Source organism: Pseudorasbora parva, chromosome 2 (assembly GCF_024679245.1).
Source record: "Pseudorasbora parva isolate DD20220531a chromosome 2, ASM2467924v1, whole genome shotgun sequence".
Taxonomy (NCBI): Eukaryota; Metazoa; Chordata; class Actinopteri; order Cypriniformes; family Gobionidae; genus Pseudorasbora; species Pseudorasbora parva.
The window spans coordinates 30919445-30945157 of NC_090173.1; the positions used below are offsets into that span (position 1 = coordinate 30919445).

General features: G+C 38.2%; 1 protein-coding gene across 3 annotated transcripts in view; it reads left to right on the plus strand.

Annotated features, from left to right (window-relative positions):
• mybpc2a (myosin binding protein Ca) overlaps window positions 1-22480 on the plus strand; it is a 38043-nt gene extending 15563 nt beyond the window's left edge. Inside the window, exons 4-33 of one of the 3 annotated variants that reach the window (XM_067415481.1) lie at window positions 275-307; window positions 413-427; window positions 2063-2080; window positions 3843-3857; window positions 4375-4458; window positions 6566-6714; window positions 6793-6910; window positions 7289-7337; window positions 7838-7894; window positions 8723-8895; window positions 9076-9208; window positions 9782-9906; window positions 10409-10514; window positions 11956-12116; window positions 12246-12411; window positions 12612-12718; window positions 14233-14262; window positions 14356-14498; window positions 14897-15056; window positions 15154-15258; window positions 15429-15617; window positions 15702-15836; window positions 15985-16152; window positions 16510-16598; window positions 16717-16912; window positions 18807-18946; window positions 21337-21496; window positions 21613-21749; window positions 21862-22048; window positions 22370-22480. In XM_067415481.1, coding sequence (XP_067271582.1) covers window positions 275-307; window positions 413-427; window positions 2063-2080; window positions 3843-3857; window positions 4375-4458; window positions 6566-6714; window positions 6793-6910; window positions 7289-7337; window positions 7838-7894; window positions 8723-8895; window positions 9076-9208; window positions 9782-9906; window positions 10409-10514; window positions 11956-12116; window positions 12246-12411; window positions 12612-12718; window positions 14233-14262; window positions 14356-14498; window positions 14897-15056; window positions 15154-15258; window positions 15429-15617; window positions 15702-15836; window positions 15985-16152; window positions 16510-16598; window positions 16717-16912; window positions 18807-18946; window positions 21337-21496; window positions 21613-21749; window positions 21862-22048; window positions 22370-22401 — 3380 coding nt within the window. In that variant the 3' untranslated portion in view covers window positions 22402-22480. The remainder of the gene's footprint in view (window positions 1-274; window positions 308-412; window positions 428-2062; window positions 2081-3842; window positions 3858-4374; window positions 4459-6565; window positions 6715-6792; window positions 6911-7288; window positions 7338-7837; window positions 7895-8722; window positions 8896-9075; window positions 9209-9781; window positions 9907-10408; window positions 10515-11955; window positions 12117-12245; window positions 12412-12611; window positions 12719-14232; window positions 14263-14355; window positions 14499-14896; window positions 15057-15153; window positions 15259-15428; window positions 15618-15701; window positions 15837-15984; window positions 16153-16509; window positions 16599-16716; window positions 16913-18806; window positions 18947-21336; window positions 21497-21612; window positions 21750-21861; window positions 22049-22369) is intronic. The other 2 variants (XM_067415490.1, XM_067415498.1) reach the window with 2 other exon arrangements.
• The last annotated feature ends 3233 nt before the right edge of the window (window positions 22481-25713 follow it).

Consider the following 25713-nt stretch of genomic DNA (forward strand, 5'->3'; position numbering starts at 1 on the left):
GCTGAGAGGTTCAGATGCCTGTACTCCAAAATACCTTCTGCCTTAGTTTTGCCTTCAGACTTAAAAATAGGTTTGGCCAAAAGATGTTCTGGAATCAATGTTTGGGTGTATTTATTCTTCTGATTTCAGTCGAATAAAATGTTCCCCCGGTTGGACAGTTTCATGGTTTGCAAATGTTGTATACATCTAACAAAACTAATATGAGATCAAGAGTTTTAACTTGTACATTAACTTGACCCCAATTGAATGTGATTATAAATTTAATTTCTTTCAGGTGCCAAGGGAGAGAAGGAAGCTCCCCCTGCTGGTTTGTACATGCATTTCTTTACTCTGCTAAATATTCGTAATCTTTGTGATGTAATGAATCATTTGAAAGCAGCCAGACTCACTCTTAGTATCTTTTATTCTACAGATAAGCCTGCAGAAGGTGGGTCACCTGCTCTGAATCTGGTCATGAACGCCATGTCTTCATTCAGTCTGTCATGGGTACAAGGGGTGCTTGCTTCTACAGATGAGTTTTGTGTGTGTGTGCTGCAGGGGATTAGGATTAAGTTGTGCTAAATTACACATTAATTGATGGTGTTCATCTTTAGATACAGAAAATACGCCAATGAATCTTACCTGAAACCAACTAGCAGTGCTTTATCTTAACTTTTTACTTGTATATTGACACATATCTGTGCATTGCTTAGTCAAACAACAATATAATTATTCATCATAATGCATAAAGAGATACTAATATTGTTGACTCGATCCTGCCTTTATAAGTAGAAGCACAGCCGGCTTTAATAAATGTGAATTTAACTAACTATGTTCACATGCAAAACCATATTTATTTACTGTTGTATATCTAATTAATACAATTTACATAATTTACAGTATATTGTTTCTACACGCATAAATAACATTATATCCTACTTAACTGCTGAAAAATACATTATGAACAAAAGCTGAGCTTGCTGTGCTGTGCTGTAGAAGGCAGCTTCTTATCGCTTCCCTGCATGCATTTAAAGACAAGTACAAGCCCATTTATTTTTTATCCAATTGCAGTGGGAGATGCCATCACTACTGTATAGATGGCAGAATGTGAGAATGCAGTAAACTCTTTTTTTTCTAGGAAACAAGGTTTTAAAAACGCTGAGTATATGATCAATATTTACAGTCATTCTACTTAGTAATTTTGAATTGCGCTTCATATCAATGATAAGCATTAAGTTCTTTCCACTTTACTGACCAAAAAACAACATAACTGACATTTTTCAATGTTGTGATCTATTTGCTTTAATTAGAAGTAACACCACTTGACAAAAGTGTTTTTTGTCCAATGGAAAATTATTCTGAAAACGAGACAGAAAATAAATGATACTGGTTGTTAAATTTTATTTATGATTGTGTTACTGCATTTGCAGAATAACCATTTTTAAAACCGCTTTAGTAGGTGAGAGATTTAAACTTTATACATCTATGAATGTATATGTGTGTGTTTACATTTATTGTTGTATGTTTATTGGATGCATTCCTTTGATCAATATGTGCACTGAATCCGATTGTGAGCCATTATGATAAGGCAGCCCATTAGCACACAGTGAGCATGTGCATATATGGTACGTGCTTCCATTTCCCAGTTCATGTTATCAGGAATTTTGTGTCATAAGCGAACCCCCACACTGGGGTGCTTATCGTTCCCTCTAAAATAGAGCCAAAGCCTTGGCTGAAGGGAGACATCTGTACACAGTGTAATGGTGTCAACATGTGTCATCATTAGGGCACTTTTTTATTCAAATGTGTTTTATATTTCAGTGCAAACAGACCCCCAAACAGTACTTGGACACTTCAAATGAATGAATGTCTGTCATTGCTATGCAACTAACTATCAAAACAAGTGACATTTATTAACTGTTGACCGTGTTTGACAGGTGCTGTTTTTTTCCCTAATTTCTGTTTAAACCTTCTCTCCAGCTCTAGACTCCATGGACAAGATGTAATGTTGGTGTTTTAACCCGTCTCTCTCTGTATGTGCTGCCTTAACCTCATTATGCTTCCATTCTCTCTTTTAATTTAGACGATGAGGGCTGCGACGGTAAGGGAAAGAAACACTCCTCTTGGCTCGCTATGTGTGTGTGCATATTTGTCAATGTGCTAGTTGCTTATCTGTGACTGCGCATGTGAGCAAATGTCAGTCACTGTCTCTGTCAGTGGTCCATAGGTCTGTCACAGGGGTTCTGACTGGCCAAAACAAGACCAACATGCAAACAAATGGTTTGAAATCTGAGATTGCTTTGGCGAATACCATCAAGACATTTTTCATTCATTTTAGTTCATTGGTCAGTGAACAGTCTTTTAGTGACCAAATTGTGCTTTGAGACTTACAATAACAGAACAGTCTCCCTTGTCTATTCGAAGTTTCGCCAAACCATCCAGAATTTGTTACAAATATATTAGCCTCCACAGGTGCTGTAACAATTTTAGGCCAGTTGAAAAAATCTCTGTTACCCAACAGATATCACAAAAAAAAAATCACACGTGCTTTCTTCCCGTCAATCATTTTTGAGTGTTTTAGATACAGAAAGATACAGAAGATTCTGAATAGTTCTAATAGTGCAGAAACTCCATAGTGTCTAAAATTGTTTAAAGCACCTTACACTATCCCTTAATTGTGAGTTTCATTGGAGAAAATTTGGATATATACTTTGTTTATTAGAGTTGGTATATATCAAAGTATGTGTGCTTGAGTGCATCAACCAACAGATATTTAATGTCAACATCTGACTTCTATTTTACATTATATTTTAAAAAATGTAATACTCTTTCGTTCAAACTAATTGGGTTGGTGTTACTTTTATAATTTATAGACATCAACTTGATGTCTTGCAACCTTGTTTTAATTTAACCTCTTTGAATCTATAGAAATGTGGTGACTGTTCAAGAAGCTAAGGTTATGCAGCATACTGATACTCTGTATAGTGGTTGTCCCTCTGAAAGTTTCACCACTGGAAATATCTGGATCTGTGTATGAGATCCAGCATTAGAGTGTGATGGTGTGAGGGTCAGGACATTTAGCAACATGAGGCTAGGACACCCAGGGCTGGACTAGCATTTTCACAGTGTATGTTTAGTCGCTGACATTGGTGTTAAACTATTTCTACATCTATCTAATCTGGGATAAGTGTATATGGGTAAATCATCTTTATAAAATAGAATGAACTATATAACCTTGGTTCCAATATGAGCCTTATGCAGTTGTTTTGAAATATAAGCCAAACTATGCATTGCACTGTGACTTTTCCTTGTTCACCTTGTTCGGTGTATCACATTAAGTTGCATAAACATAAAACAGAGAGTGATGGTTTTATTCTCTGGTTTTATGAAAATGCATGGAAATGGAAATGCATCATCTGGTTCACACCATGGATGGTTTATGTAGACATTTGCTGTGCTTTTGAATAAATACACACTTTTTGATTCATGTACATTTTTCTGTAGAGATGTTATTTGATTCTGAAGTTGAAGAATGGCAAAAATATTTTTAAATAACTTGAGTTTAACCAGCATCAACCAACCAAAAAAATCCACCCACCCATTTTACCGCTATGATCTAAATGGGTTTTAGGATAACTTAAGTTGTTTAGATTGGAATGACTGGTTAATAGAGAAAGTAACTTAAATATGCACTTCATTCCGAAAAACTGACAAACGGATGTTAGTTTCTACATGAATTTGTGTTATGTACTGATGTGTATATGAATGTCTTAGAAGAGCCCTATATAATGTCTTAATGTTGTGCCCTATATAACTTCCTAATGGTTTCCCCCACTCTTTGTCTCTCTTTTTCTTTAATACAGAATTGCCTGAGGATGGTAAGACACACAAATCCTTTAGCATGTATTGTCAATGACATATACATGAAAAAAAACCTTTATTTTTCATGCAAAAGGAAATTTTGTAAGTGTCTTTCACATCCCAGTGCAGATCCTAAAAGTGTAGTTCACACAAAAATTAAAATTCTGTCCTCTATTACCCTCATAAAAAATGTGTCATGGTTTGGAAAGACATGATGGTGAACAAACGATGACAGAATTTTTATTTTGGGGTGAACTATAGGTTTAAGGATCTGGAAAGGTTTAAAGGTGAGAGTTATTCATCAATAGTTGTTTTGTTTTTGTTTTGTAATTATGGGTTTAGCACCATTTTCTAGATGGTGCTAATGTTTTAGGGAAGCTTTACCCCAGGCTGCAAACACATCATTATGAACAGTAAATATTAGGATTGATTCACTCTTTTCAGCCTCTGACTATAGCCTGTCCATTGTCCATTGATGTGAGCTTTCAGCAGTTCATATCAGTTTACACTTTCTTTCTCTGACTCTGCCGGTAGAACATGTCCCAGGAGAAGAGCCTCAGATGTCTGAGATAAGTGGCTTGTTTGTGGAGAGGCCTCAGAGTGTCACTGTTAATAAAGGTGAGATTCTGAACCACAACTGCACTGCTAAATTCACTCTGCTTTATCTTTAATAAGTGGTATTTTTTGGTGATTGTTCTGAAGGTTAAATCGTTATGCATGTAAGTAAAATGTCATTGAATCATTCACTCATTCTATTTGTTTAAAAAGCTAACTCATTAAGGCGGGATACGTCAACCGATGGTTGGCTGTTGAGCAATGCCGGGCTGTTTTTGAGCGTCAGCCTGCTCTGTTTTTCAGACCGTTGGCTAGTCGGATGCCGTTTGGGTTTTTTTAGCCTGATTCAGCCTGTTGAATCATAGTCGGGCGAGAAAGAGAACAGATTGGCTGCTCAGCTTAGCGAACTATACAGTGCATGAGAATAAAAGCAAAAGCGAGCAAAGAAGTTAAGGTGGTACAGACAGTAGACTGTTAAATCTTACCTGAGCATTCAATAAACTAATATTTTCATAACAACTTGAGCCAACTGGAATGAAGAAAGTGATCAGCATGATTGATATTCAAAATGGTAAGCAAGCGCTTTGTTTACGGTTTGTATATCTGCCGTCCTAGTTTCGGTTTCCCCTTTTGAAAAACGAAAATAGACTATTGATACCTGCTGATATAGATAGATATCTTAAATGCCTTTAGTCATTTTATTGTGTTCAAGCGCAGCTTTCTGGCCAAGACAAAACATAGTCAGCTTTCGTCACTGCTAGTTCTTTGATTTCGACTTGGTGTGTCCCGGGCTTTAAATGGTGTAACATGCACAGTAACTGCCAATCTCATATTAATCTCTTGAGTAGGCTACCTATTGAGTAATATTGTATCCTTCATATCTCCGAAGTGTCTTTAGTTTGATCAGATTTATAAAAGACAAATACGCTGTACCAATTTTTTTCCAAAAACGAGCCGAGCTTGTGCTGGCGTGCAGTGGGCAGAGCTAAAGAGTCACACACACACACACACACACACACACACACACACACACACACACACACACACACACACACACACACACACACACACACACACACACACACACACGTTTGTTTTTGTGACATATCGGGACATTCCATAGGTGTAATGATTTTTATACTGTACAAACCGTATTTTATATTCCCTTACACTACCCCTGCCCCTAAACCTACCCATCAAATGGAACATTCTGCATTTAACTTACTTAAAAAAACTCACCCTTTATGATTTATAAGCATTTTGAAAAGTGGGGACATGGCTACCTATGTCATACCAATGTCATTATACACATTTGTGTCCTCATATGTCACAAAAATATGACCCCCCCCCACACACACACACACACACACCCCCGACCCACACACACAACATCCTTGAATTATCACTGGATAACTTTCGATTCATTTTATGTTTGTCAACAAAACAGACATTTTACGCAGTTTCACTCACCGTCTTCAATTGTGGCCACCGGTTTCAACTCATGACCGGGAACAAGCAAACACACTTGCAGAACTCCATTGCTGCTCCGGAAAAACAAACTGCATCCACTGTTTCCTTAACACTGGGTTATTTGGGAAGCTGACTATGGTTATCTTTCCCTCACAAACAAAAACACACTTCTTTAGTGACATTGTTGATTTCGTAGTCTAAAAACAAAATGACAGTGGCGCTGACGGCTTCTGTATCCCAAACGAAGCTCATTGACGGGTGCGCTCTTGCTCTCACTCTGGTTGATGTGCGCATGTGCTCATCTGGGAGAAGTGCCCATAAAAGGAAATCCGCTCTTTATGACACCATACAACACCATTCTCAGAAAAAAAAATTCTGGAACTTATCCCAAAACCCCGAAGGAGTGCATTTGACACAGAAATATGTCATACATCCCCAAATTTTTTTTTCACATTTTGGCCATGATTAGCTTGAGTATCCTACTCAGTGAAAATAAGTCAGAATGCATGAAATAGCATTAGACCATCCCTTTAAAGAATGAAACAAATGCTACTACTGTGTGTTGCTTGGAGATGTCCAACAGTTAATCAGCTTTTAGTTCTAATGGAAATATTTCGGTTGGTGAAGCAAAAAATACACAAAGTAACTGGCAATATTGTGTTCGGCAATGTTACCCATGTCTTAATTTTATTTGTAACAGGAAAAGATGTCACATTTGTGGCTAAGGTGGACTCCTCTCAGTTGCTAAGGAAGCCAGCTATGAAGTGGCTGAAGGGGAAATGGCTGGATCTGGGCAGCAAGGCTGGAAAACACCTACAGTTCAAAGAAACTTACGATCGGAACACCAAAGTGTGTGCAGGACCATATGTTTTACTTGGGATTTGTTTACTAGAGCTAAGAGTTACTATTTACATTTTTTGATACCAGATATACACCTATGAGATGACCATTGTTAAGGTTGTGGATGGGGATACTGGAGGTTATCGTTGTGAGGTCACATCTAAAGACAAGTGTGACATCTGCACTTTTGAAGTCACCGTTCAAGGTAGGAAATTGCGCAGTTATGGGTACAAAGTGGTTAATTATTCAAAGATCATTTGTATACAGACTCACAGAATCTCAAGTTATCACTGAATCTGGCTCTCTAGGTGACAGTTAAAGATAGGTATGTACGTCACAGGACATTTATGAAGCATATAATACTGTTTTCAGATGAATAAAGTCAGTTAACACACACACCCGGTGTGTAAGCTTTAAGTCTACACGGCTGTTTCATTATTTAATAGGTATTTCGCTGATTAGATCCTCTCCTGTTAGTTTTGCAGCACTTATAGTAAATCAGCCCTACACATTTATTGGCATTGACAGTAATCAGATTGCGGAGCAAATCAAACATCATCATGAATTTCATCTTCTCCTTCAGCGGCTGACGACTCAAAGGAAACAAACATTTTGGAGGCTTTCAAAAGATCGTAAGTTTGTTTATATGTCTCTTAACTTAACTCGCGTTGTTTCAATGCACTGTTATCATATTTGTTCAGAGGAATTTTTTTAGTTCATATTGTCAGTGTCACTTTACGTTTAGATACTGCTGTAAGTGTATGCACAGATTTAGTGGTTTATGCGCCTCATGTTAATACATGCAAGATTATATACTCTACGCTATTCATATGATTGAGGGAGCAGTCTGTTGCCAGAAGCTGCTCTTCTGAGCTGTAATAATCTCATAGACAGATTGGGAGCTTTTTCCCTCGTGTCTGAGAGTTTGTCTCCAGGTCCAGCCCCAGGAGGTAAAGGTTTAGCCCTAGGACTGAGCCAGGGTTCCTGTTCTTCAGTTTGAGCATGGTGCTAGTATTAACAAGGTCATAGGTTCAGCTCCCAGGGAATGCTGATAAAATATATGCCTTAAACACAATTCATTCATAAATGTAAATGTTGGTTAAGATGCTGTATGCATCTTGTTCAACTCTAGGGGAGATGCAGGAGAGGATGCAGGTGATCTGGACTTCAGTGCTTTGCTCAAAAAAAGGTTTGTAAGAAGTTCTACATCCTCAGTGTTTTTGCTTATTATTATTATTCCATTTACCTTATGTGGAATTTAAGTTCTTCATTTCCACTTTAACCATCCTGATGCATGGTGTCATTTATTCACTTTTGACATTTTATTCAACTTTTGTTCTGTATGGGGTTATAAGAGAACATATAAGACCATGCAAGACCACACACACACACACACACACACACACACACACACACACACACACACACACACACACACACACACACACACACACACACACAAACAATGGGGAGACATTCCATAGGCATATTGGTTTTTACACAAACCATATTTTATATCCCCCTACACTGTCCCTACCCCTAAACCTACCCATCACATGAAACATTCTATTTTTTCACTTTCTCAAAAAAACTCATCCTGTATGATTTATAAGCATTTTGAAAAGTGGGGACATGGGTAATGTTCTCATATTTCACACTCTCCTTGAAAATAACCTAATTATGTCATACCCATGTCATTATACACATTTGTGTCCTGATAGTTCACAAAAACAAACACACACACACACACATGCACGCGCACAGGTTCGAGTTATAAACTTGAAAAAATGCTATTAATTTTCGCCGAAACTTTGTTCGGTGTGCCAGGTGCCAGTATGGGTCTGTTTTTTGTTTTTTTATTGTAGTTGTTGATAAAGTCCAGTGAACTTATACACATTAAAAAGACCTTTGAATAAGTCAAGTTTCTAAAATATTTAAACTAATGATACAACAGAAAAGCTTCAACGTTGTACCAAAAATGAAGATTAACCATATTTTTGGTTCTTATGTGCCTCAGAGAGAGGAAGCAAAAGGAGGAGCCTGATGTGGATGTGGATGTCTGGGAGATCCTAAAAGATGCCAAACCATGTGACTATGAGAAGATCGCCTTTGAGTATGGCATCACTGATCTTAGGGGCATGCTCAAAAGACTTAAGAAGATGAGGAAGGTGGAGCCCAAAAAAAGTGATGGTGAGACATGTGATGGATGCACAAAGACATTGTTCTTCACACACAAACATACATATGAAGGTCCCAGGGCTCAAAGCCATCCCTAATATATAGTTTTGTTGACAAACCAAGGAAAAAAGTTTTGGAATTGGTAGTCGAAGATTGTAAGGATTGTATATTTTTGTGCTATTTCTGTTTCAGCTTTCCTAAAGAAGTTGGAACCTGCTTACTCTGTGGAAAAGGGAAAGAGAATACAGCTTAGTGTTGAGCTGTCTGACCCCAATGCTCAAGTCAAATGGCTGAAAAATGGACAGGAGATCAAACCTTCAGCCAAGTATGATCCAGTGTGAATTAAAGGAACACTCCATTGTTTTTTAGAAATAGGGCTTATTCAACTTCTTTCCTACATTTATAAATGTGGGCACAGTGAGGACGTAGTGCTTCACCTGTGCTTCCCCATAATATAGTCCCTAGTCAATATCTGCCTAGGGAATCGCCTAGTCTTAATCTGCATCGCTATTTGTACTTATTTATACGCAGGCCACAAGTTTTGGATCACTTTTACTCGGGACATGCTAGTAGCTGGCAACATAGGATTCCATTCATTATGCTAAGCTAGCGGCGACCCTGCCAAACGAAAACAATGCATGCACTGAGACAAAAATGCATTTGCCCCTCATATCTAAACGTAGGAAAGAAGTTGAATAAGCCCTTCTAAAAACAGTGGTGTTCCTTTAACAAGAATGAACTATTTTGTATAACAATTTGAAAGACCAAAAGCTGCACTAATTATTCATTGATTATGAATGTAAGGATAGGGAAAAGACAATGTCACAGGAGGGCATGATGGGAAGGTTGATGCTCGATGCCTTACATGAGGTTTGTGCTGAATTTCTCTCCCTGTTAGATATGTCTTTGAGAGTGTTGGTGGTATCCGTAAGCTCACTATTAACAAGTGCGCCCTCGCTGATGATGCCGCGTATGAATGTGTGGTTGGAGAGGAGAAGAGTTTCACTGAGGTTTTTGTCCAAGGTACACTGTCATCATCATCATCATCATCATCATCATCATCATCATCATCATCATCATCATCATCATCATCATCATCATCATCATCAATCATCTTCTTCATTCTCATCACTGGCATCATTAGCACACCACCTCTTTGTGAATTCAGCTCTCTCATTTGTTCTGTCTCTTCTTATCTGTGGCCATCCTGTGTCCTGTCTGTCCTTGAGTGGTAGCCATCTGCCTTATTGATTATTTTAAAACTCTGTCTATGCTGTCAGTTAGCTATTCTTACCTTGTTTTACTGAGCCATTTGCTTTTGAGCCAGGTCTCTGCTTCTGTCTGTTTTACTTCTTGTAAGATATAATTTTTGTCTTATTTTCCATGGATTATTATTGCCATCTGCCCCTGTTGTATACACAAATTCCTTTGATGAAAATGTAGTTCATATTCTGCTGTAAAAGTGTTTTCGTTTAACTGTGTGTTTGAATATATTAACCACTTATTGATGTGTTTATATGAACAGAACCCCCTGTCACCATCACTAAGATGTTGGATGATGTCCATGTGGTGGTTGGGGAGAAAGTGGAGTTTGAGGTTGAAGTGTCTGAAGAGGCAGCCAATGTGAAATGGTGAGTTACTGGACCAAATTGGTGAGACTTTCCTGTTCAATTGGTCACATGCTTATTTAGTTCAGTCAACAAGACTACAAATATACTGACCAGACCAGCTGCACAATTGAAATGCTCAATAAATCACTAGCTGACTAAATTAATTCCAGCACTATCAAGGTCAATATCGCTAATTATAGTAATTTAGAATTAACAAGCCATTATTAACATTACATAGGCCTAAACGGCAAATTATCTGACTGCTTTTTCTTTTTCTGTTTATTACCAACAATTATAGAACACAATGAATCATTTAACAATGACTACTGTATAGTCATTTCAAACAACACAAAAACCTATTAGCCTCTAATAAATGAAACATTTAGTTTTAGATGAAGCATTTTTCTCTGTCATTACCACTCTCTGTTTAAATGAGCAATGTGGCTGAGAGCTGTCTGTGACCACTTTTGCTTTTCGACATTTCTGCTCATGTTCGGACAAGAAGGGGGAAGGTTTCGTGTCTTATACTCGTCCAGAAGGGAGTGAAAACATCATCAATGTAGTCCATATATGACATCAGTTGGTTAGTTACTCTTTTGAAGCGTCGACAATACATTTTGGTTCAAAAATAACAAAATGTACGACTTTATTCAGCATTGTCTTCTCTTCCGTGTTTCTCAAATAAAGATTCAAACGGTCATGAGTCATGATTCAGATCGCGTGTCAAACTGGCAAACTGCTGAACTCACGTGACATTGGCGATATGAATCATGAATCAATCTTTTGAATCACGACCATTTGATTCTTTATTTGAGGTTTGAAAACAAACGCGGAAGAGAAGACAATGCTGAATAAAGTCGTATTTTTTGTTATTTTTGGACCAAAATGTATTGTCGATGCTTCAAAAGAGTCTAACTAACCAACTGATGTCACATATGGACTACTTTGATGATGTTTTCACTACCTTCTGGACGTGGACAGCGAGCGGGCATACACTTACATTCAAATGACAGAAAGGCCTCGGATTAAATCTAAAATATCTTAAACTGTGTTCCGAAGATGAACAGAGGTCTTATGGGTGTGGAACGACATTGGGGTGAGTCATTAATGAAAGAAATTTCATTTTTGGGTGAACTCATTTTCATGCAAAATAAATGATAAAAGCTTTAGTGGAATCGAGCCTCTTGATACAATGTGAGCACCATGTTTCAAGATTGATCCACCTCTCGCTACTGTGTTCTGCTGTATCCAAAGGCATGGGCAAAGTTTCTTTTCACTTGCTCTACATCTTTCCGTCATGTCCCATTTTATCCATCCATGTTCCCTTTGTACACATCCCAATCTTTCCTATTTTATCTTCAGTCATCTTGGCATAGATTACCTTCCTCAGTTTCTCTTATGAACATTATTTCCATTTTTGTCTCTGTCTTGCTCTCCCTCTGTCTCTCTTCATCTCTCTCAGGATGAAGGATGGAGTGGAACTGAGCCGAGATGGAAAGTATCGCTTTAAGAAAGATGGGACAAAGCACTGGCTCATCATCAATGAGGCGACCACAGAGGACATAGGAACATACTATGTGTACACTAGCGGAGGGGAGTCCAAGGGAGAGCTGGACGTGGAAGGTACTTCTTTTGAAAAAGTAAAACTCTCCCTTTCTTAATCCTTCCCCTGTTTGGCTGATATTTTATTAGTATTTCTGCATGTATTTTTTTTGTAATAATTGCCTCTTGGCTCCTTTTTCTCTATTATAGACAAGGAACTGGAGGTTTTGCAGAGTATAGCTGATCTGACAGTGAAGGCAGCAGAGCAGGCTGTGTTCAAGTGTGAAGTGTCTGATGAGAAAGTGACTGGCAAGTGGTACAAGGATGGGGTGGAGGTCATTCCAAGTGGCCGCATCAAAATGACACACATCGGCAGGTATATCGTTTAATTTACAGTCACCCTTATCGATTCATGCATAAACAAGCTCACCTTGTCCTTAACCCCACTAATATTGTTTTATGTCAGGACACTAAAACTGACTAGTCATCGAAATGTCCATTTTGCTCCAGCATTGCTTTTCGGGAAAAATAATTTGGCATACACTTCTTATGTCGTGGTGACATTTTTGATCTCAGGACCCACAAGCTGACGATAGATGAAGTGAAACCTGAGGATGCAGGAGATTACACCTTTGTACCAGAGGGATATGCTCTTTCCCTTTCAGCCAAACTCAACTTTTTGGGTAAGAGAGAGAAGCAGAATCCCATGCTTATAAATAATTATAACTGGGGTTATAATTCATAAATAGGTATTACTTATCTATAAATAGATTTTAAAGAATCGTTAAGACCTATACTGCATTATAAGAACTGTTACATTTAACATTCTTTTTATGGAGTTTCTTTTCACACCAAGTGCAAATAGCATGCCTTGTTGTCAAGTGCTATCCACGCTAAATCTGCCTAGGCCAAACTATTTTTTTTTTTTAAATCACTTCAGTGCTGCAATCAGTAAAGCTTAAGGCTCAAGATCCTTGATTCTGACGCGATCAACCCTGGTTCGAATCCGCCTTCTGCAGAGCTCACTCTTCCCCCTTTTCTCATCACAAATCACATCGGATAGGCATTTACTTTCAATAAAAATTAAGAACATTTTCTAAATGTGGAAATAAAGTGCCTTACAAAATGTTTAATAATAATAAAAGCATTTATTAGGTAGGGTTAGGTGTAGGGAGGACTTTTATTGTCCCATTAAGCCGGTGACATCCATTCAATAATTGTAATAAATATAATAATTTACAGTGATTATTGCATCCTGTTATTGTACAACATTATTGAGGTGCAAATAGTATGTATAGGTCAAATTTGTATAAATAGAATATATTACTATTTTCACTTAATATGATATTTCACTTAGTAAATAGCATCTATTGCTTTTTGCAAATAGCAATTATCACTAAGAAAATATGCTATTTGCACATATTTGCACATAATTTCAAGTGCAAATAGAGCACTTATTTGTATTATTACAAATCATGCATTTGGTTTTTCAATGTGCATGCTCAAAATCCATTATACAATGATGTATAAGGATTAAAGGGGTCATATGATGGGTCTAAAAAGAACAAGTTTTGTGTATTTTGTTTACTGCAATGTGTTTACGCAGATTTTGGTTAAAAAACACTTCACACATTTTTACACAAACTGTAAATTACTGTTGATCCTCTATGCCCCTTCTTTTTGAAACGCATCAATTATTATAATGCTCATCATTCTGAAAAGCGCGGTGTGCTCTGATTGGCCAGCGATCCGGTGCATTGTGGTTGGCCCAAATAACTTATGCATGTGACGGAAATGTCACACTTAGAACCATATTTGGTACATCAGCTCCCAAAGCAAAGCAATATTGACAGGTTATAATGTCGGCCCTGCATTATTATTCGAGCCCCAAACTGATCCGAATGATGCAGATGTCAAGCTGATCGAGAGGTATCAGATTGGTAAGTTTCCAGAAAGTATCAGATTGGTAAATAATAATCAATTATAAAAATATAAGCAATATAAGCAATTATACAAATATTATAAATGTAACTATAACGGTTCTTATAATGCAGTATAGGTCTTACATATAAATAAGTAAAAATGAGGCTTCATAATATGGAAAAATGAGAATCATTATAAGCATGTTATTACCCAGATTTTTTGAAATCAGATTTTAAATTTCAACATTAACCTACATCTATATTTTTGTTCCCAGAGATCAAGATTGATTACGTTCCTCGTCAAGGTAAATTTCTTACCTGCATCAACAAATTAAACATTATAGTGTTGCAAGGCAACTGCTTTATGTTCTTTTTTAATTCTTTCTATTTTCATCTAGAGCCACCCAAAATCCACCTGGACACCACTGGCAGCATGGTCAACAAAAACACCATTATCGTCGTTGCAGGAAACAAGCTCCGGTTTGATGTTGACATTACAGGAGAGCCCCCTCCCACTGTCTGCTGGAAAAAAGGAGATACTGTGAGAGCTTGCTGGCAAACTGTCACATACTGTCATCTTCAGCAAAGCCAAGAACGCATATGGGCTTGTTTTCATATCAGATTCAGTGATAAAAACCCTGCTGAAAAGACTAGCAGTGCTGGTCGCTTTTCACATTGTGTCTTTACCAGTCTACCTTAACCATCGAGGGTTCCGTGGTTAGCCAGTTTACCCAAAAAAACATGCTAGATGACCCCATTCACTCAGGTTTTCCTGGTGAACACCTAGACAAAGCCAGCATGAATTTCAAGCTGATCTTTCCAGCAGGAACATATTCTCTCTAATAATCTTACATCACATAGGATATGGAAATTAACTTTGAAATGTAGCATCTCCAATATATTCCACATGCTTGAAAACATGATCGTTGTATGATGCAGGATATCACTGAGGCTGAAGGCCGTGTGAGAGTGGAGACCAGGAAGAACCTGAGCTGCTTTGTTATTGAAGGGGCAGAGAGATCCGACGAAGGCCTTTATCATATCAGTGTATTCAACCCAGCAGGAGAGGACAAGGCTGATGTCATGGTTAAGATAGTTGGTGAGTTCATACATACCATCTGCAACTTTTTCGTTCTGTCCTCATTATCTGCCATGTCCCATCTGTTCCTCCTGTTTTATTTCTGTGCTGTGTTTAGATGTGCCTGATCCACCTGAGAATGTGAGATGCACTGGAGTGGGTGAGGACTCTGCTGGTATCCAGTGGGATCCACCCAAATTTGATGGTGGAGTTCCAGTAAAAGGTAAAACAGATCCTCACCGTTTGTGTTTCTTTCGAATTTGACATTGTAATATTTTGACTGTATGTTGTCATTCTTGCTTCTTGGTTATACGTAAGAAAATATTGAAGTAGGTTATGAATTATCTTCTTACATGTGTAGGATACCTCTTACTACTTTAGTTGTACTTCCAGGTTACCTAATGGAGAGGAAGAAGAAGGGCTCTTCCAGATGGACAAAGCTGAACTTTGACATTTACGAGTCCACGACATATGAGGCTAAGAAGATGATTGAGGGTGTGCTATATGAGATGAGGGTGTTTGCAGTTAACGGCATTGGCATCTCCCAGCCCAGCGCCAACTCCAAACCTTTCATGCCCATCGGTTAGTTCCTCAGTCTGTTGCAAATTTCTCAAAAAACGTATTTTAATAAGCATTCATTCTCTTTGTTTTCCTACACCTTCATAGCTCCAACTAGTGAACCAATACGACTGATCGTGGACGACGTTACAGATGGTACCTGTGCTCTAAAGTGGCTTCCCCCTGAGAGGATTGGAGCTGGTGGCATCGACGGGTACATCATTGAATATTGCATTGAGGGAGGTGAGTCACAGCTTTGCTATGGCACTGACATAGAGTGCCTTCTCACTTTCAAACGATCACAGTGGAGTAATCGGTTTTGATCATTTTTTTGACATGTTTACATATCTTGCTGGTTTTCCACTTACTTTGCCCCTGGTGGAACTCACAGCCACTGAGTGGGTGTCGGCCAACGAGACCCCTGTTGAGAAGAATAGTTTCAGGGTCAGAGGGCTGCCTGTTGGAGAGAAGATGCTGTTCAGGGTGACAGCTGTGAACATCGCTGGCCATAGCCCTCCAGCTGTGTTGGCGCAAGCTGTCACCATTCGGGAGATTGTTGGTAAGACTCACACGTACATACATACACAAACAAACAACACACACTATCAGGATATATCTAGGTTGCTAAAAAAAATCGCAGTGATAGGTTGTAGCTAACTTGCTGAAAGCAACAAAACAACTCTGGCTTTCATTGTGTGGACAAAAAAAAACCTTTTTTCAAAAAATCTTCTTGCATAAGTGATGACAGAATGGTAATTTTTGGTGAACTATCCCTACTCAAATACAGATATAACACAGACACGACACACTCGTCTATGACACACTGAACATGAAGTATATAAACACCCTACTCTGTGTGTTGTCATTTTCAGCACGCTTTCTTCTGTCTTTTTCTCCTCTCAATCTCTTCTCTCAGAGCGTCCTAAAATCCACCTCCCTCGGCAGCTTAGGACTAAGTACATCAAACGAGTGGGTGAGAAGGTCAACCTTGTCATTCCCTTCCAGGTCAGTCATGCACGTACATTGTTCTGCTATGTACTTGTGTAGTGCTACTTTGCTGTTCAGTCACTGGTCTTTACAAAAGTTCAAAATTATAAACTTACACCATGTTAACTGTTATCAGGGCAAACCACGTCCAGTGGTGACCTGGTTCAAGGATGGCGCACCTCTAGACACAGGGCTGGTGAATGTCCGCACAAGTGGTGTCGACACCATTCTGTTTATCAGGCAAGCGGTCAGAGAGCACTCCGGCCAGTACACCCTGTCCGTGCAGATTGAGAACAATGAGGACAAAGCCACCATTGAGATCCAGGTTGTAGGTTAGTGTCAACAAAGTGATTTGGTTAATGTTTTAACAGAGATGTGCACAACAACATCATTTCAAATTCAGGGGTTAGAGAGTTGTGGGTTGTCTGAAATGTTGGTCTTAATTGAAAGCCATAAATATTCATTTGATATTTTTGATCATTTCGAGTTGAGGTAATAAGACTACATGAGGAGTGACAGGAAAAGCAGCAGGAGATGGAAAAAGTGAATGGGATCGGGATAGGACCTCAAGCTTCCTAAAGCTCTGCTGAGTGGAACGCCAGAGCACTGCCCTCAAGGCTTTCAACTTGACATGCTGTGATAAAGCTTGTGCAATGTTCATGGCGGAATGCTCAAAAACAGCATGAGATGTGATGTGATGGCTAAAGACATCCGTCACAATGTATAGGTGATGGTTTAAAGGTAATCTGAAGGTGAATTCATGGGGGGGGCAATCATTTGATTATACTCCAGGGTTTCTACTGATACAAAGCCATATGCTAATTGCTGAAGTAACCCTTTAAATCAGCTGCCTAATGTTACTGAATGAAATGTTGACCCAGGACGAGCTAAAGAACTGTGAAAGTATTAGGGGGGTGTTAATGGCATCATGTTTAAAAGATGAAAAACATGATTTTAAAAACATGATTTTCTCAGTTTGTTTAGCTCAAAATGCTGCTTTTTTTATGAAACTTGCCCATATTGAAGTGTAGAATACAACACTTCAAGCAAGATTGTTTATAAGCAGAGTGTCTGTTCTTTCTTTTGATTTTATTGCATGTTCAGATCAAAACAGCTAAATATTCTGGGGGCCATGAAATTTTTGTGAAAATGATCAAAAACGCTGGCGATGACTGGCAATTTATTTTTTCAAAAACGCTGGTGGGGAAAGAGTTGATATTCAGTAATATCATTAATTTGATTGCACTGACACTATCAGATGAGAACAAAAGCAAATAAAGCGCTATAGAAATACCCTGTTGAAGAAGAAAAAAAAAACATGCATATGCTGCCTAGGTATGTTTTGAAGCATAGCTGGTTTAAGACGGTCTCAGTACTGGTCCTAAGAAACTAGCTCTAGCTCAGGACCAGTTTATAACCAGCACAGGACCAGTTTAAACCAGCTCATGACCAGCTAAGTATCAGCATAAACCAGCTGCCATGCTTCAAAACATACAACAGGGTAGTTTACTTGAATATTGAAGGAGTTGAAATTACAGCGATCACATAAAATGAAAGGATTAAACTGCACAGTTCAAAAGGTTCATTTCCCTATGAAGTGTGAGTCAGGTTAATTTTGTTAACCCATGGAAACTGTTTGAGGATCACTTTCGAAAGTGACACTCATTTTCTAACTCCTAAACTGTCAGAAGGTTTCATATTAAACACTTACACTTTCATCAAAATTGAGGATGTCATAGGTCAGTTCGGTTGCAGGGATTATTCTGCGGGGTTTTGTTTGGATTATTCCTGGTGTTGAACGGGATTAGGATAGGATTAGGGGACACTCACTCTGTGTTCCCGCTGGGAGGTAAGCTAATGAGAGTGCAAAAACCCTTCAGATGAGCCAGACAGCCATTTAGTCACAGTTTGCTGCCAGCATCCCAGCAGCCTGCCCAGGATTAATGCCAACCGCTCCCAGCCGCAAACTCAAACTCTCTCGCTCTCAATCTTTTTGCAGTTTGATTTCACTATCTCTACCTCACGCTCATGTTTTCACCCTCTTCGCCATTTCATATCAGCCCTTTCTCATTTTTATCATTCCTCTGCTCACTCACTTGTAGCTTCTTCTTCAATTAGCACACATTAATTAGTCTCATGTTTAAAATGAGGACAATGTATCAGTGTCAAGCTCTAAAGTAATACTTACCTACAGTCATTTTTTTTCTTTCATTCCCATACTCGCAGACAAGCCTGGGCCACCGATAGCTGTCACTGTAACTGATGTTTGGGGTTTCAATGCTGCTTTGGAATGGAAGCCACCAAAAGACAACGGCAATGCGGAAATCACTGGCTATACTATCCAAAAGGCTGACATGAAAACCAAGGTAAACCGGGACCAGCAACAGCACAGTATTGGCCAAATATATGGGGACAATTTTTTCTAGTTACAGGTTTGGTTAGGCCCCTAAATCTTAATGCTATATGGCATACAGTGACATTATAGAGAACAGTTTTAGAGATTAATTTGATCTGCTCCTTCTGCACAAAGTGCAAGCACCAGGAGAAAATTGTTTACTGAGCTTATAAGGCGTTGAAGAACTTGTAGCCTGTACCAAATATTTTTGGCTCTTAAAAGTTTCAAATCAATACATAACAACACACATGAATGGTTGTAGGTAGCCTTTAGTATCGATACAAAATAAATGCCCTATATATCTAGCAAAAAAGTTAAATATTATATATTTTGATTTTATATTAAGCATTATTTGAGTTCTTATTCTCAAATAGAATTTTCAAATATTATTTATTTAGAATTTTTGACAAGAAGTAGCACAGGAAACCAAACGCATTGGGATATCCTAACCAATGGATGGACGTATGGAGGTCTGTATCTGGGTCAATGACATGATGTGCATATTTTTTGTGTTTTCAGGTGCATTATTTCCTTTTAAAATATTTTGATAAATTCTTAACATTTATCACTTTATTCTATAAAAACTATTTAGTAATTTTAGTACATTTAAAGGAACTGTATGTAAGAAATATATTTGAATTAATCCTACAATGGCCCTGATATGTCACTAGACATTAAGGAATCATGTTAATTACAAATACTTATTTCAAATATCACTGACAGCAGTAGTCCGGCCAGGATATTGTCATTTAAAAGTTGTTGTTGCAGCCCTCAGCTGATGTTGATGTTGTCATGTTGTGTTTTGGCCTGAAGCTCCACCCTCAACCTATCTACCAATCACGAAGTCAGTAGTGTTTGAGCTTTAGGGTTGCCAGATCTGCTCTAGTTACCACAGCTGCAGATCTACAAACGTTCCTGCTGATCCTGCAGCCTATCTGGCAACCTCAAATAAGGTGGAGAGGGGAGAGGGGATAGTGATTGCAGTACCAGTTTTGGCCAAAATCTTACATACACTTCCTTTATTAATACATATTATTTAATGTTTTGTTAACTTAAACCCCCAAAATGGAACAAATGACCAGACTAAGAAAACTATTTAAAATGTTGTCTTAACCCTATAACAGGCAACGTGTACCATGCGATACATACTCTTTACTGTCTTGTTTGGGGCATAAGAAATATTTTTTCATCAAATCCTTTTATCATTTATCATAGCCTGGTCTGTCCTGGTCACATGTTTTGTGTGATCAATTAGTCAGCCGGACTTAAACCCAACATGGGCACCATTGCTGCAGGACATTTAGATTTTGTAATAAGTAAATATATATTAATCTTACTTTTTTGTTGTTAAAAAAAAATTAAAAACTACTGTTAGTATTATTTGTGAACATTGGCTTAAGATGTTGAAAAATAAGATCACCCCCGGAATTCACAATAATGCAATGACCAGTACACAGAGTCCAGATGATATAAAAGTGACATGAAATTATTTTTGTTGTTGATAATTTTCCAGTCGTGCCTGTTTAAGTTTTAATAAGAACAAATTAAAATAGCATCATTTTAGGTTGTTAAACATTTGATAAACATCAGTAGGTTTAAAGCTTTTGAGATCATAAAAAATATCAAACTTTTATCCAGCAATTTGTATTTTCTCAGGGTGGCTCTTTTATTATGAATTGACAAGCTTATTACAATAAACATGATAATGCATCATCCAGTGGACCCCTGATCCTTGTGGAAGAGTGAAAATGTTTGTAGATCTCTCTCAAATACTGGTAAAAAGTATGGGTATGTTTGTACACTCTCCATGTCAGGTGGCACAACTACAGTATGCATATACAACTATTTGGTTGTACCACCAGTCATAAAAAATTAAACACATTGTTGATGGCTCAAAAATCTGCATTACATCAGTAAAAAAAAAAAAAAAATATATATATATATATATATATATATATATATATATATATATATATATATATACATACATACATACATTGAAAACACCCTATTTGAAGTTTTCTTTTTCAATGACTCTACCTACCAGGCCAATGACAGCAGATCATTAATCTTTTAAAACACTAATAATCCGTATTAGCAATGTCTGAAACTTTCTCACTTCTCGTGTTTGTCTGCTTCTTCTAGATGACATGTGTGAGTCACTTTGGATAACAGCGTTTGCAAAATGAATAAATGCAAATGTAAATGAAAGCAATGCACAGAGAGAGAGCAAGCGTACAAATGTACTGTTCGTTTGTCGAAAATTATTTTGGTGTGTAAATGTCTCTTCTGTGTTTCTCAATTCAGAGCTTCTTTATTTGCATGGCTGTTTCTCAACAAGTCTGTCTCTCGTTGTTTTAGGAGTGGTTCACGGTTCTTGAACACAATCGCAGACCTAGTTGCACCGTGTCTGATCTGGTGATGGGGAATGAGTACTCCTTCCGTGTGTTTAGTGAGAACATCTGTGGCATGAGTGATGATGCTGGCATCAGCAAAAACACAGCTGTCATCACCAAAACGGGTACAGGCTAAATGAATCTCGAAACACTGAATGTTGCATTACATGACGATTAGTGCATTAGTGTCTCTGCTGAAGCAATATAAATGTCTAATCCTATTCCTTTCTCTTTCTCTTAGGTCTTAAAAATAAAGCACAACCCTACAAGGAAAAAGATATGAACAGCTCTCCTAAATTCATCACACCTCTTGTGGACAGGTCCGTCGTCGCAGGTTACAGCGCCGCCATCAGCTGTGCCGTCCGTGGGTACCCGAAAGTAAGTGTTTGTGTATTGCGTGACTATATAAAGCCATTACCCATGCAGTTGTTTTTAAGCCATTTAAGCAACAATGCTCTCTCTTTCTCATTTGCTGTTCTTCTCCTCCCAGCCAAAGATTATATGGATGAAAAATAAGATGATTATTGGAGAGGATCCAAAGTTTCTCATGCAGAATAATCAGGGTGTGCTGACTTTAAACATCCGTAAGCCCAGCTTGTTTGATGGAGGGAAGTATACATGCAGAGCCATCAATGAACTAGGAGTGGATGAAGTGGAGTGCAAGCTGGAAGTTCGAGGTATGGCCAAAAGCCTCCATCCTCTCTAGTGTGCAACCTTAACTCTAACAGTGTTTTAGAATGCACAAGATTTCGACATCTGTTGATGATGGATATTATTTCCCTTATTTTACATTTGAATGACCTTTGCCCGTCATACACTATCATTTTAACATTCAAAACAACACACTTTAGTTTGTACATAAAAAAAAATATATATATATATATATATATATATATATATATATATATATATATATATATATATATATATATATATATATATATATTTTTTTTTTTTTTTTTTACAGATGTAATATTATCTGTTTTTTTTCTGTTTAGTTGTAACAGAAAAGGAGGAGGGGAAGAAGTGAACGCACAAGCATTAAAATGGCCTAAAAATGGCTGAAAAGATGGATTATGGACATCATGAGAGTGTCAAAAAGAAATAAAAATAAAATTCTTATAATGCTGTCTTTCATCTGCCTTTTTAATTTCGACTCCAAAAAGTACTGTGGTGGTACCAGTTATGCTACTCAAGGATATCCCTTACTCCTTTACCTTGGTAGCCATATTGACATGGTTCAAAAACACCATGGTAATTCACAGTACTGTGTTGTGTTAGTGTAATCAGATTAATCATAAACTAGCTTTTTCCTTCTCCAAGTAAGCTTTGTCTGTATGTCAAGTTAAATAGCTTGAAATAAAAGCACATGAAAACAACTTAATATGTGTCGTTTTTTAGTAGGTTAAACAAAGTAAAAGATGTCATATAGACGTTTGTTATGGTTGTGCGAATGATATCATGCTGGCTGATCCAGGAGAGTTGGAGAATCCGGGTCTCATTAGCATATCACACTTGAGACTCATTTACGCACCCATCAACACTGCCCCAATTAGCTCTCTTCCACGCCATTACTGAGCAAACGAATTACGGCTAATTTACACACCAGTAAAACAAACACACCGCCGCAGCTCCGCTGGGAGAATCTACAGCCCGAGGTTCGCTCGATCCAGGAGGACGGTGTTGCTGAATCCGGCAGAAGGTGGGCGTGAGAACTAAGAAAATACATTTCAATTTAACAGTATTCTACAGCAATAATTAAGACATTACATTAATTTTGTCAGGTAAACACACTACTCGTGTTATTGAGTTTGTAGGCTACGTTTTTGAACTGTCACCCGAAACAAAAGCTTCTCGAAGTGACCAGCAGATAGCGCACACAACTTACTCAACAATAGCTTCAAGACATTCATGATTATAGCTGCGTTTGGTCCTCCTTACTTATCTCTGAAATCATATAAATTAATAATTTGCTGACAACAGCATTTAAAATACCGTGTTGAATACCTTTATTTTTTTTGCCGAGAATGTGTGAGAAGAGCAACAGCTACAATCTAGCGTTTCACATGTGAAAATATGTGCCTTCAGTGATCATCACGTGTGTAAAGCGAGGTAAACCAAAACTTGAAACATGGGTGACAATGAATAAGAGCAAATACTACGTGCTTCGCTAATACTCTTGTTGGTGATTTTGCGTTGATATATAGCCTATATTGTTTCTACTATCTATATTTCTAACACCTTTACATTAGCCTACTTAACCCTTTCACAATTTTTTTTGCATTTTAGATTCATCAAAATTATTTGTTTATTAATCTGTTTCTGTTGGCTGTTCCTGATAATAAAACCGGACCACTGCACCCCAAATATCCTAAAATAATAGGCTATAATATTATTATAATATTATAGTGTGTGTGTGTGTGCCTACTCCTATCCAATCCAGAATTTTGTTGTTATTGCGTTTTTGGACTTTTTGTCGAGAAATTGTGTTTCCTTAGCTATCTAAATTAGCTTTTAGCATAAGTTGTGTACCATATAGCCCATTATGAATTTATGAACTAGCCTACTCAACCATCTAATTCATCAATGTTATAAGATTGTGTAATCCAGTGGAGTCTGATGACCCCTCACACTAATGAATGTCCAACGTTACACACTCCTTTTTTTTTTCTCTCAGTTTATAAAGTGCATAATCTGGGTAATTTTAAGTGCACATTGCTTTTTTAATTTAAAGTGCAAACATGCATGGTTTTGACAATGAAACTGAAACGCATGGTTTAAGAGCACAATGATTTATTAGTAAGGCCTCCTTTTGCAGCCAATGCAGCATCAGTTTGTCTTGGGAAGGACAGATACAAGTCCTGCACATTGGCCAAAGGGATTCTGAGCCATTCCTTTTCCAGAACAGCGGCCATGTCATTATGTGAAGATGGTGGAGGAAACCGTTTTCTGACTTGCTCCTCCAAAATACTAGCTTAGAAATCTAGACGCACCCTAGTGGCAGCAAATTTAATTTGCCCGCAAGTGTGGTCTAGCAACTCTCAATTCCTATTTGAGCTGTATTCCTCAGAATCTGGACGGCCCAATCACATCATGTATAGAGTCGGCGGGCGGGGCCATAATGACGACGGCCGAGTTGCGTTTGCGTGCTTCTAGTAAACACAGAAACTGGAGAACGGCGGCGGTCTTTCGAATCAGCTCTGACCGCGACTCTGGAACGCTTGGAGTTAAGCTTTCCTCTGAGAAAAGAACAAAGAGCGGCACTGAAGTCATTCTTAAAAAGGGAAGATGTGTTCGGTGTTTAGCCGACCGGATACGGTGAATGTTTAATCAGTCAGCGAGCTCCCCTTCACCGTCGTTGCTCTGGTTGGTGTAGCGCTATCCTATCGCGTGCAGAGGGAGTTTGAAAGACAACCGTTTATCCCGCCCCTCGGATTGAGCCCTGTCTATGGTGAGTTTCCAGACCAAACATCTTGATGTGGGTCTGGCTTGTCAGGCTACCAAAATACCCCAAAGTGGCTCAAAAATATTTAGATTTGGTGACGGTGCAGGACCATGGAGATGTTCAACTTCACTTTCATGTTCATGTTCTCTTTCATATGTGTGTTGGGTGCATTATCACGCTGATACACAACACACCCTTCACTCTTTGAGGGTTCTCCACACCGTAACTCCCACAGATGTGGGACATTTTTTCCATTATCCACAGGCCAAGATTTACACTTTTGGCACCAATGAAACCAACATTTGGCATTGACACCAGTGACCAAAGATTTGGCTATAGCAGCCCGACCATGAATATTGACTCCTGATAGATGTGGTTTAAAGTTTTTCGGAGAGAATTTTGGCTACCTGGACATCTCTTTTAGGCAGCATCCTCTTGTGTCGGCAGTTACTCCTGTTAGATGTGGTTTATCCTACATGGTGGGATGTATCCAGACATTACCCTGAACACCATAGTGTCTCATTCACCACAAAGACTTGCTGCCCTAGTCAGAGATGAGCAAGTGAGACAGGCATCAATTTGCCCTGTAAAAATGGCTAAAAATGTGCCGAAGTGAATCGAGACACTGTTTATATAATACTAACTATTTAAGGTCCAACCCTATCCTAAAAACATACTGCTTTTTTAAGAATGTGTCTTCAAAATATAACAAAATAACTCCACAGACATTTCTAAAGACCTAACATCCAACTGTCATGGTCATATCAATGCTCCACTTGATCTTACCATGTTCCTTTACTCCCTCATCAGTGACATTGTCTTCTTGTTGGGATGTCACATTCTCAACATAAAAAAATAAATGGAAAAAACATTTGGCAAAGCTGTGTCTCTCTCTTA